This window comes from Typopeltis vanoorti, chromosome 16 (genome assembly GCF_054136105.1).
Source record: "Typopeltis vanoorti isolate ZY-2024b chromosome 16, IOZ_Tvanoo_1.0, whole genome shotgun sequence".
Lineage (NCBI taxonomy): Eukaryota > Metazoa > Arthropoda > Arachnida > Uropygi > Thelyphonidae > Typopeltis > Typopeltis vanoorti.
Window position 1 is genome coordinate 77239082 of NC_143564.1, and position 13771 is coordinate 77252852.

General features: G+C 34.6%; 1 protein-coding gene across 1 annotated transcript in view; it reads left to right on the forward strand.

Annotated features, from left to right (window-relative positions):
- The window catches only part of LOC150098144 (gamma-tubulin complex component 4-like), a 307854-nt gene that overhangs the window by 263258 nt on the left and 30825 nt on the right, over positions 1-13771 (forward strand). Inside the window, exons 14-15 of the mRNA XM_090406372.1 lie at positions 2281-2397; positions 11552-11691. Coding sequence (XP_090262498.1) covers positions 2281-2397; positions 11552-11691 — 257 coding nt within the window. The remainder of the gene's footprint in view (positions 1-2280; positions 2398-11551; positions 11692-13771) is intronic.

Consider the following 13771-nt stretch of genomic DNA (forward strand, 5'->3'; position numbering starts at 1 on the left):
GAAAAATTAGTCCATTTTCGAATATTATCTATCCAGGTGATTCTAGTTTGTACCCTGGTGTCTTTTACCAGAAGTCAAGCCCTTTAGTGCTAATTTAGGTAAGCTATCTGGGGGCCCAGCCACCACAGTTGTTTCTGATGTATTTCAGTGATGATGTTTTCTTGTGTTCTAGCAGTTTAGCGAATTTTCCTCCTAACATTATTATTTGTTACATATGCCGTATATGATATCTTCAAAAGTTTTCTGTAGCACTTCATCTTTAAGGCCAATAGTCTTTTCTCATCTTACTTTAGCAAATGTCCAACTCTCACATCCATATAGTAAGATAGAGTTAACAAGGGTATCTACTGGTAGTCTTGAAGCTAGAAGTATTTTATTGTCTTTAAAAAGTGGCTGTAATTTCTGAAGGGCAACAGTTGCTTTAGCAATGCATGCTTTAATGTCATGTTTAGACTTAGACATCTCTGTGTTTGTATTCTTCCCAAGTAAGTGAATGTTTGTACTTTCAATTTTTCATCATTAACTGAAATTTTGTTAGAGTTATTGCTTGAAGACATTGTTTTGATTTCTGAATGCTGATCTTTAATCCACAATCACCGAGTTTCTTAGAAACTCTGTTAATTCTTGTAACTGATGTCTGTTCTCTGCTATTAGGTCAGTGTCATCGGAAAGTCTGAGATTATTGATTTTTTTTCCACCAACTGTAAATAAATATAATAGTGTGAAATTAATAAGAATACAGCAATCTACTGTTTGTCCATAGGTAGATCAGCAACCATCTGTTTAGAAGAACACAAATCATACATCTACAATCATGACTATGGTCAATCTGGCCTTGCAGACCATGTTTTGGATACAACCCACAGTCATTTTTGAATTTACTATGCTCCACCATAGTAAATTCAAAAAAGAAAGACTAATTTTAGATTCTGTTTTTAAATAAATACAGTTCTACAAAACTTCACAAAATTTGGGAAACATTAATTATCAGAGGTCTGTCCCACTTTATATCCTAGACCACTTGCAAATGCCCATAGAGGGCGCATCACCTAGATAGAGAGTCACCCATGTGTTTCACTTAGTATTGTGTTGTATTTGAGCAAGAGTTATTTGTAATCCCTGAAGATTACAAATAACTCTTGTGTGAGACGAAATATTGGAAGCATTAAAATTAGTTTTTAATCCTTTCCTAGTACTGTAAATATTCCATTAAACCTCCAACAAGATAAACAGAAATGGTTAGAACATCGAATGGACAATAACAGACTGCCAGAAATACTATTACTATACAGGTATAAAATAAATGGGAGAAAAATCTTAATTCTCAGTTTAGAAGAGCAGATCTTTTAGTTGGATTACTAGTTCTTTTAGTATCATTATTTATCAATTTTTGTACATGCTACAAAAAGATTTAGTAGACAAGACCTCTCTTGTCTACTAAAACTTCTTGTTTTTACTGCCAGTTTTAATCTATTTTTGGCAGTTCCAACAATGAACTTTTCTACTTGGTACTGATAGTTGTATAGTATTTGTCATTTTGCCTTTTATGGCCTGATGAAGCAACCATATGACATTTTTATGTATATAATCTCTCTAGTTGTGAGACTAAATTTGCTCATAACTCTATAAACCTTTAAGTATCATTTATTTTCCATATTCCTTGTTTTCTCATCACATACTTTCCAGTCTTTGAATTTTTATCTTTCATTAAAATATAAATACATGTTTATTTTCAGTAGTTTAAATTTGATAATGATTGTTTCTCTTTCTTCTATCTATATTTGTTTTGTCGGTGTGCACATTTTTGTAAAATTAAAGCCTTACTCACCTTGGTTTTTAACCATATATTTACTTTTAGTAAGTTTATCCTCCTTTGAGATGAGATTTGACAATTTTAAAATGATAATCTTCATTTTCCATTCTTCCATTTAACATCACTAGTTTCCATCAATTCCAAATTATATTTCTACATTTTATTTATAACTTCTGTTAGTTTCTAGGCTCCACACATTTTTTAATGGGAAGCTTGGACAGCTCAAAGGAGCTTTTTTCTTTATAGTTTATAATTGACCCACAGCCCCTGAATAGTGGAGCACTGGCTATCATGAAATCTATTGTAATTAAACCTTGTAAAGGAAAATGTAAGGCATAATTATTAACCTCTTCATGTTTTTGATAAATTAAAATCAAATACTTTTCCATTTCTTTGAGTTTTTTTTATTCTGAAATTTTTAAACCTATTGTATATATATATATTAGTTTTGTGTTTTTTTGTTTCAGGTATATAACTGTTTGCAGCAAATATTGGATATGTGTCTAGTGTTCTGCAGTTTTTTCTCTCGAGTTCGGGAATCTATAGGACAGAGAGAGCTTATGCAACTCAATTCATTGACTCTTGTATGTTTATTTACATCTCTCTTTCTCTATGAAAAATAGATTGGTGACAATATTATTTTTAAAGACAGTTGATTATTGCTATATGGCTTAATTTTATTATATTATTTTTGCAACTTCATTGCATATCACCTTTTTACAGATGCTATACTATGTAATTTGGAAAGTTAAATCCCAAATGATTGGCAAGTGACTGTTGGAACCAGTCGGGTAGGAATTTTCTTTTTGAGTATTTCAGGCAAGAATAAATCTTGCTTGAGATGATACTCAGAAAGGGGCTTATGAATTTTCTTTAAATACTTTAGGTTCCACTCCACTGAACTGAACTCATCATTTCTCCATTTTCCTCCAAGTCGATAAAAACTAGAGCAATCGCTAACAACATCAGTTTTCCATCCAACCAAACTATTAATGAGCCACCCCATCTACTTTTGTTTCTGAAACAACCTTTTTGCATTGTTTTGAAGGACCATAACCTCTGATGGTTTAAAAAAAAATAATGTAAGATGAAACTGATATTAAAAAATAATGAAGTGTGTAATTCTTAAAATATTTCATTATTATAGTGATTATTAAATTTATATATGGCTGTATGACCACATATTAGGATGTTTCAATAAAATAAATAAATAATAATAAGGTAATGAGTATGCACATGAGAAAACAATTTATACACAATGCATAAATTGACTTTGGCATCACTTTTCTGCAGTTGATGAAGATAATTATGTATTTGTTTTGCTGTAACACTAAAGGTATACCTATACTGATATAGATAAAATTAGCATGCAGTATCTTAAACAAGGAAATAACAGTATGCTGCACATTGCTATTTATTGCCAACTAGATGCTCTTTCAGTGTTCAAGAAATGAAAATTGCTAAATTGCAAGATCTTGATGGTGCAGTAGGTTATCAAACCTCCCAGTTATAACGGAAAAAAAAAAAAATAGTGCCAGATGCATAGATGTAACCAGTTGTCTGATTGGATGTGGGCATGGCATAGCTGTTACAAAGATTTTACACTAGGTCTGTTACTGTGATATACAGTTTGCTCTGTAACTTCTGCCATTTGGTGATGAATTTCTGCCAAAGCAGCAGAAACTGGATTATGCTGCACACACCACTCATGAGATGTCACCCTGTAGTCATATGATGAAAGTGATACAAAATGTTCTCTTCAGATTATGTTATCATGCAAATGATAGATGTGCTCTCAGGCCTTATATTTGGAAATACCTTTGTATAATGACGTGTCACATCTTTCTCCAGTTGGTGACCATGAAGTGATCACTTTGGTGCCAGCCATATCAGCACTTTTATGAGAAAGAGTTATATGCTGAACTATAACCCTGGTGATTATGGCAAACTCAGGAGGTGGCTTTCAGTGATATCATGGAATGAGGAATTGCATAGAAAGAAAATCAATGCTGCTTGGTCTCTATCCAGGAAGTATCTTGCAGATGCAATGACTGAGTGAATTCCAAAGTTCAGGAGATTAAATGAAGTAGGTGTAAAATGGATGACTGAAGAGGTGAAGCCTGTAATCTGGAAGAAAAAGGCATTGTGGAGGCAGCACAAGATGAGTGGAGATAATCAGTTACATGAGGAGTACAAAGAGCAAGCAAGGAAGGTGACTCACTTAGTAAAGGTAAGAAAAAGTGCACTATAAACAGCAGTTAGCAAATGATGCTAAAAGAAATCTTAGGGTTTTTTCCATATGTGGACAGAAGAAAGAATGATTATGGGAGAATGATGTTTTGGTCAGGGATAATGGGAGAATGATAAACACTGAGGAAGATATAGTAGAATATTTAATGAGCAGTTCTCATTGAAGTATTCCATCCTTGTGATTATAACATAATGCAGAACTTGAGAGCAGTGGGAATGGGGAAGGAACCACTGTGAGTGAGCAGGAGGTATATGAGAAATTGAGTAAACTTGATGTCAATAAGGCCATGGGCCTTGATGATAGAGCCGATGTTGTAACTTTGCAAGAGGACCTAAATAGACTGTCTGAATGGGCGAGTGTGTGTGGGGATGTCAGTTTAATTGCAGAGTATAAGGTTTTAAAAATCGGGAAGCATAGTATAGTATAGGATTTGCAGGGATATTTAGTCTCCAGGTTTTCAAAAGGAGATGCTGAAGAGTGTTCAGAGACGATTGACTAAGTTGATCTCTGGAATGTGGAATATGAGGACAGATTGAGAGAATTCAAATTATAGAGCCTTGTCAGTAAAAGGAAAAAAAATGCAACATGATTGAGACATATAAATTGGTAAGGGGTAATTACCTGATTAGTGTGGATGACATTTTTCATAGAATATCATCTCTGGAAGCTGTATAAGGTTATGAGAAGAATAAAAATTCATTTATTGAGCTGTTCTGGGACAACTTCCTCAAGCAGTATGTGATAGAACTTGAGATCAAAGTGTCAGAGGGATTTCAGTTAAAGATGTAACTGTTCTGCCTCTGGTTGGTGACAGTGTTCATGTGGTACTCAACTTGGGAAGTGACTGAGTTTATGAATGTTCCATTCAGAAAAGGTTACATGTTGAACTACAAAGCAGGAAATTATGACCAACTGAGGAGTATCCTGAGTTCAGTGGAATGAGATCGGTTGCTGGATGGGAAGAATATTGACAGTTCATGGGAAGCATTTAAACATTACTTAAATGATGCGATATCAGAATGTGTCCTGAGAGTTCGAAGAATAAATAGGGTAGGAGTCAAATGGATGTGTAATCTTATTAAGCAAGAGATTCATAAGAAAAGGATGATGTGGAAGAAATATCGTGTGCATAAGGATGATGTCCATTGTGAAAGTTAAAAGAAGTAGGCTAGAATACTCACAACTGTTGCATGGAAAGCAAAGTCTGAGTATGAAAAGAAACTGGCTCTGCATGCTAAAGACAACCCAAAAGAATTCTGTCGATATGCTGCAAGTAAAAAATAGAATGAATATGAAAGAATAACTCTTCTAAATGCAGATGGCATGAGGTTTACAGATGCAGAAGCGGTTGTTCTACTAATGAGTACCCATTTTGTTAAAAGCTATCAGCCTGGTGTACATGCAACATTGAGCTCACTGCTACCTCTTCACTAGAGGTATTAGAGCTGTAGCACAAACTGAATAAGAATTCAGCAATAGGGACTGGTGGGATATCAGCATGTGTGCTAAAAGATTGTTCAGTTTAAATGGCTATTTCTTTGACCAGGCTGTTTAATATGAGTCTCAGAACAGGAAAGATTCCACAGGAATGGAAAGAATGTATGGTAATTCCATTGCACAAGGGTAGTGCAAAAGCAGATGTATCCAACTATCGACCAATTAGTATCTCAGAAGTGGTAATGAAGATTTTGGAAAAATTGGTTTGGGCTTGCATTCAGAAATGGGTTGACAGTGAATCTCTACTTTGCATGAGCAACGTACGTTTACTAAGGGACAGTCATGTTTTAGCAACTTGCTCACATTTTATAACAATGTTACCATTGAACTAGACAAGGGGAATGGATACACCATGATACTTTTGGATTTTGCTAAGGAAGGCTTTTGACAGAATACAGCATTGTAGACTGTTGCATAAATTGGAGAATATGGGTTTGGATTATAGAATATTAGCATGGATAAGAGGATGGCTGACAGATAGATATGAAAAAGTGGTATATGGGGGATGTGAGTCTACAAAATTTAAGCTAACAAGTGGTGTACCACATGGATCAGTGCTTGGTCCATTGTTATTCAATCTATACATTAATGATATTGGGAAGAATTTGACAAGGGACATATAGCTGTTTGCTGATGAGAATGATAGGTAGGGTAATCAGTAATGCTGCTGATATGCAGTACTTGCAGAATGATTTGAATAGGCTGGAATTGTGGGAATGGGAAAATGGATGTCATTTCAATGTCAGTAAATGTCAAGTCATTCACTTCAGCATGATTAGATATCCAATGCTGTATTATATTGGCGGGATTATGCTAGAAGAAACTGATAAGGTTAGGGATCCTGGAGTGTTAGTAGATAGGAAGTTGAATTTCAGGAGCCATGTGGCACAGATTGCAAATACAACTCAAAAGATAATTGCAGTGCTGAAACGAACATTTACATGTAAAGATAAGGATGTCATTTTGCCTCTTTACAAGGCCTTGATGAGACCTCACTTGGACAGGTCTGGTCTCCTAGTTTCCGTTGTGATTCTGATATATTGGAGAGAGTTCAAAGGAGAGTGTTAAAAATGATATCAGGATTGTGAATACTGATTATGAAGACAGATTGAGAATTTGTAGACTGCAGACACTAGCACACAGGAGAAAGAGGGGGGGGTGATATGATCGAGACTTGCAAACTTCTGAAAGGATCATACAGGATTTCAATTTATGGAGGGTGGGGAAAGGATAACAGGGCATCCTTGGAAGCTAAGAATGGGGTGAGGGCTAGATTTTTCTCTCATAGGGTGGTGTGTGATTGAAATGGATTGCCATTGGATGTTGCAAGAGCAAGCAGTGTGAATGAATTCAAGAATAAATATCATAGCTGGTGTGTGTGTAGTATGTTGCCTTTCTTGATGAGTCTCTGACTCCCTGGAAGTCTCTCTTAATAATAATAATAATATGCTTTCTTCTTTTCCTTCACCTCTTTAACTTTCTAAGCACACCATGAAGTTCTGATTTTTCTATCTTTGCAGACAACCTAACCATATGCCTCTCTGGCTGAATCAATCATTTCTTCAGGATTTGCCATTCAGTCTCCAAGGTTTTGTTCTTGTTTTCAAAGTTTTTCATTTTTTTTTTCAATGATGTTTGCATATTTTAGTCTACAGTTCACTTCTGAAAGCTGCTCAACCTTGATTCATTTTAAAATTTCTTACATGCTCTTCTTTTCAATATGAAATTTGATTTTATCCTGCTCAACACTAAATGGTAGTCACTTCCTATTTCAAATCCTCTATATATTCTTATGTCCTGAACTAGTGGGAAAACATTGCTATCAACATAGTCAATGAGACTTTCTCATTTCTTGCATCTTCTCTCCTCGTGAATTTATGTGCATTTTTATGTTGGAATTAGTAATTACTAATCCATGTCTCCAAATTTTCTCAAAACATTTCTATATGTTTGGTATCCTACCTTGCTGTTTAGATCTCCAACTTGGTTCAACTTTTCCTTTTTCATTGAGCCAGCTGCCCTCTCTAATGCCTCAAAAATTTCCTCCATTTCTTCCTTGGTTGAACTTTCTGTAAGACCATAAGCACAAATGAATCTTATTGTCCAGTTCACCATTCTGATATTTTCTCACATCACTCTACTTGATATTGCCTGCCATTCAAAAAGATTATCCTCATATTGTTGAATACTATGGATACTCCCTCTTTTCTCTGATTGTTATTACCAGAATATAACCTTTGTATTTGTCACTTAGAAAGATCTCACCTGTTTTTATCTTCCTTGTTTCAGTCTCGCTTATTATGTTGGTCTTGTACCTATCCAATACTCCTGCTAGTTCCATTTCCTTTCCATTGATGTTCTTATGTTGATAGTACCAATTGAACTCTGTTGATATTGTTGGGATGTGTTCCATTAGCAGACTTTTTTTGCTGTTCTCTCTGGTTCTCTGACCAAAACAGTGGGGCCTTGTTTAACCAGATGATGCCCCAGCCAGCATGAAATTCTCTCATGTTGTACCATCATTTTACATTAAGTTGTTAAGAATACAATTTACTCAGGAAGGACTGAAAAATGAGGAAGGACTGGCAATCCCAAATTGCCAGTCCTTCCTCATTTTTCAGTATACCTGACAGGATGCACCATGAGAAAGCATGGATTGGACATTAGGTCAGAAGCCCCAGTTGATTCTCTGCATTCCTTAAAAGACTATGTGGAGGTCTCCTCCCAGTTATACAGCTTTGATCCTTAAGACACTTGGACAACAATATTTTCATTATTTGTCCACATGGCTGATAAAACCTTCCTCAGCCACCTGAACAAACAACATGATTTCATACAATTTATCATACAAATTGAAAACTAGAACTTGCTTCCATCACTCGATGCACTTCACACATCTTCCCTCATGCAGCTTATCCTTTACTAACTGCTCCAAGCTTGCACATATATACATGTAAATTACCAATATATACATATAAATTCTTACCACCACCTTTCACAAAAAACTTTGACTCCTTTACACTCAAATGTTTCTGTCAGAAACAGAACAAGAACCTTTCAGACCACCCTCATAGATAATGATTATGATGATGTAGTGAGTGCAACATCAATGAAAAAATTTTAAATCAGATGCATGAAAAGCTTGATTGACACAAGAAGGGAGTTCAATGCCACTCAAAAATTTTAAGGCTCTTCTCTCCCACAAGAAGATATCATTTATGATATTACAGAGTATTGTTATTATTATGTATGCTGTTCCAAGGAGTCATTGAAGAAGGGCCATTTTTAGTCACTCATACCTTAAATATCACATCTCCTTTTTTGAACATGTTCACCAAAGATGCATTCACATTGTATGCAGATGTGAGCATGCAGAATGGACTACTATGAGATGTGATTCTCATAGTAGTCCATTCTGCATGCCCAACATTTTCCATGAAAAGAATCTGGATTTCACATCATGCCTCCAATTTCTATGGATGATTCTCCCCCCCCCCCTTCCCAAGTTCTGCTAGCACCGGTTATATGCTGCAATATCACATACAGGTTAGTAAGAAGTATGTTTCTGTCATGTTTCTTTTCATCCACATATTCCTCAAACTTGGAAGACCACATTCTCTTAATCTCTTCTCATATGTGCAATTCCATATGCCAGTTTTTTATCTTGGTCTCCCACCTTGGATATTTTCAGCTGTCTCCCCTCAGAACCTAGTTGAATATAATACATATTTTCAGCTGTCTCCCCTCAGAACCTAGTTGAATATATCTGTGCACGGTAGTCCAGGTGTGGTCTTATTAAAACCTTGTAATGTGGGAGAATAGCTTCCTCTTTCTTACAAGTTAGTTTTCTCTTCAGCAGTGCAGTTATCCAATTCAATGACTTAACCACCTTAACAAGGTGGCCCTGAACTTCATCTCACTGTATACTATAACTCACCAACTCTCTAGCTTCATTGAATACTTGCAACAAACAAAATTATTAGCAAATAGTTATTAGAATGAAAATATAAAATTTGGGATCTCTGTCACTCAAGAGTCTGTGTCAGTGTGTTTTGTTATGGCTTGATATCCTGTCAGGTTATGGCAATAGGCATTGTTTGTGTTAGAATAAACCACCAACAGTGAGACTTGATACTCCTTAGCAGTAGCCAGTTAATAATAATATATAATAAAATCACTAGTCAGTATATGGAAAAGTATTTAATTTATTTTATTAATTCCAAAAAAGTAATTTCATTGTTTAAATTCCACAAGATTATGTTGGTAATTTCTCTCTCTCTCTCTCTCTCTCTCTTTGCAAACATTAAAATGTTATATGCTTGAATATAAACATTTCATTTCTTCTGGCATAAATCATTAGTTCTACAATTTTTGCTTTCATTTGGAAATTTCCTTTTATAATTTGTTTTTATGTGTTAGTGTATAAATATGTATGAGGAAAAAAATAAAATGATGGAAAGAGAGGAAGAAGATAAACTGCATCTGTATGTAATTATATGCAAGTAATCTCTACATTGGAATGATGAATTTTGTGTTATACATGATTCAATGACTTAACCACCTTAACAAGGTGGCCCTGAACTTCATCTCACTGTATACTATAACTCACCAACTCTCTAGCTTCATTGAATACTTGCAACAAACAAAATGATTATTCAGTATGTGGTTAACATTCTTTTTAGTGTCTTTCCAGCACTGTGTTAGCCTAGTAGTATCAGCCTGTAGCTGAGGTTAGTTCTCCCCCCCCCCCATTTTCCCCCTCATAAACATAAAATTTACCTTGAACACATTTGGCAGTGGATACAAGTAATGTAAAGATATCAATAAATGTTGGTAAATTGTGAGTGTCACTCATTTGCCACTATATATGAACTTGACCTTCCTGGTGGAAAGCCAATAATAATATCTGTCTTAGAAAATTAACTGGGGTTGCTCAAGAGAATTCACTTGAGATTCAATTCACAGTTGAGAATTCACAGCTCTCAGTTCAGATGATTATGTTATGAACCAAATTTGGCATTCCTAGCTTACTATTTAATTAAAAACCTACAAATGTTTGGTCATCCTTGGGAAAATCAAAATCAGTCCTACTTAACATTGCTTGAGGTTATCATAAGCTGACATATGATTATGTTAAGGTGCATGTAAAATTTGAATTGATACTCAGAGAAATAAAATGTGATACTTCCTTCAGTATATATTAAATATGAAATATTTATATGAAACTTTTTAAATATAAAAAGTATGCATTAAATATTTAAGTGGTGTGAGTAAAATGAGAGGAATACATTAAAGAATCTACTATGGTCATCTTTTCACAAGGCACACTTAATAGGAACCAAGGATTAATCCTGTGTGATATTTGGAAATCGCTATCAGATCCTTCCATACATCAGATGTCAACTTTTAGTCAACTGTCTGCACACACACACAGTACTGAACTGTGTAACTCATGCCACCTCCCACATTCTACTTGATTTCAGTCAGTTTATATTACATATTACATTTCAATTACATTTTCAGTGAAAGATTTGACAGACAGCAACTTGGTATTTTTGGACAGACAAGAATCATTAGCTGCTTCCTTGAAGACAGTGAGATGTGCATGTGATTTCAGTCAGTTTATATTGTAACAGTTTTTACATGGTTTGTTTCAGCAATGTTTTAGCTATAATTTGTTTGCCTTTATTGTTTTTATTTATTTTTTATGCAGTTGTATGTAATTTATTTTTATGTATTTTTTGCCCACGAGATGCGACAAGTTTTAGTAACGAAACTATTAGGCTTCATCATCTTTGTAGTTGATCCAATGACCAAATAAAACTGTTCTTTTATCATTATTATTTAATTTTTTATTTACCTGCTTTAATTATAACAGTAATTTAAAAGAATAAGCAGAAATATTGTTAAGTAATTTTTTTAATTTCATTTTCAGTTATTAGAAATGGATAATTATGATTTTTGAAATAATGTTGTTATTTCTTATTCAGAATTTTAGACGTGAAACCTATTTATTATTTCGCATCTTATCAGCAGTACGGAGTCACCAAGCTAGTCCTCATCTTGCTCAGTTACTACTTAGATTAGATTACAATAAATATTTAAGTAATTGTGGAGGACATCTTGGTGGGTGAGTATTCTATAACATTAGATATTACTTATTGCTACTATGAAAAATTTGAGTATTTAATAACTCGAATATACAAGTATGTAACGTTTTCAACAGCAAACATTACTTGTGATTCACAAATCACATCTTCAATCCTTCAAAACATTTGCATAACTGCATGCTTATCAGTATTTTGATAAGCTCAAAATGTGTTTCAAATATGTATTTGGAAAATTTCTGTAATATCGTAATTCTCATATGTTTCTGTAATCATCATAGTCTGTCTGCCTTAGTCATTATTATTTACTTAATTTTAAAGAGTGAATGCTTACCTGGTCTGGTTGTTTGGGAGATACGATCTGAGAACTAATTTCATTTTTAAGAAATTTCTTATTGAAACTGCCGACCTCAGTTTTTACAGCTAATTCTTTAATCTCTTTAACTTCTTTTTGTGTCACAGGTGACATTTGTGCATATGTTTGCTCTGATATACCATGTCAGAGAGTTTCCAACTTAGTCTTTGGCTTCTTGATCTTTCAGTACCATTCTATCAGATTTATTTGTTGTACCTGTCCTTTCTCTAATACCATCAGTGATTCTGAACTTTTGATTTTCTCTAGTCAAGATTTCCTAATAGTGAGGTCATCTTTCTTGGAAATTGTAATGTTTCTGTAATTTGTCTTTCATGGAAATTGTAATGTTCAAAATTTAAACTAGCTTTCTTTTTTTCATTTACACAAATCATGCAGGTAGAGCTGCTTAGACATTTGCTACTACCAATGATCCGACACAAATTCTTCACATACAAGATTACCCTAACCATTCCTCAAGCATTATCTCTCTTCCTCACTGGTAACCCTTTTAAGTAAACTGTGGAGTTGTTTGTCCTCTAGACATTCAGGCCACATGACCTAGCATTGATTTCTTCTCCAATGTAGCAATACTTATTCAGTCACTTTCATCGACATGTTGTCTGTTCATCCACATGTTGTCTGTTATTATAAGAAATCTTCATGATTTCTGCCTCATTTTCTTAGATTGGATTGTTATTTTCAGTCTTCTGATTGAGATATTTCCACTGAATGTACTCCTGAAGCAATTCTTATTGCTATGGAAACATTCAATTTAAATTCTTGTCCCTTATCTATGTCTTGGTTCTCCAAGAACTGTGCTAAGACTGTATAAGAAAAGAACTGGACTATCACAATCAGCTTTCATTGAAATCTCCATCTTTCATTTCTGTTTATATCAAAACCCAAAATAGCTATAAACAATCAACACGTCCAAAACTGATTTTGAAAGTGCTAAAAAGCTGGAAACTTGCATCATGTCCAAATAGCAGTCACTTTCTGGTCTCTTGCCAAAGCTGTTGACTAACTTTTGACCAACCTGCTTCCATCTCTTTTGCAGTTGATGGTTTCATTGCATCCTTAACCACAGAAAAGCAAATTTTCTGGCTTCTTATTTCCTTTATTCTTGTATACATGATCTTGGTTAATGTATTCCTACCATTCCAAGTAAACAACATTCAATGCCTTTTTGATTTTTCACCAAAAATAGATCAGAAGAATCCAGACTGGATGCCAGAAAATCTTTTGGTCCTGATGGAATTGCCTTGAAGGTTTTTGTACTAAAGTTGTCTCCTGTTCTGTGTTGTCTTTTTAATTCTCTCCTATTCTAATGGTATTTGTCCTGAAGTTTAGGAATTAGCCTGCATTCAACCCATTCCTAAGGACAACATATCTTGCCATCTAATTACCATCCTTTTTAAAATCTTTGAATTCTCTAAACTAATAAACAATTTCCAGTATGGATTCTGCCTCTGTCAACCGATGGGGGGGGGGGGGGTCTTGCATATATCATCTATCTTTGGGCAAATGCCATAAAAATGTTGGGGGAATCTAATGTAGAGCATTTGATTGGGTTTTGCATGGCAGCCTATTAAGTAATCTTCAATCATATAAGGGTGCTAGTGAGCCAAGCGCTGTGGACGCGATTTGAAGAGCTCCTGATTCAGATAAGTTTTACTAGGAATAATTAAGTATATATGTGTAATTGTTTGAGTAAAAGTGGCTGTAAATGTTGTATGCTACCGGTATTA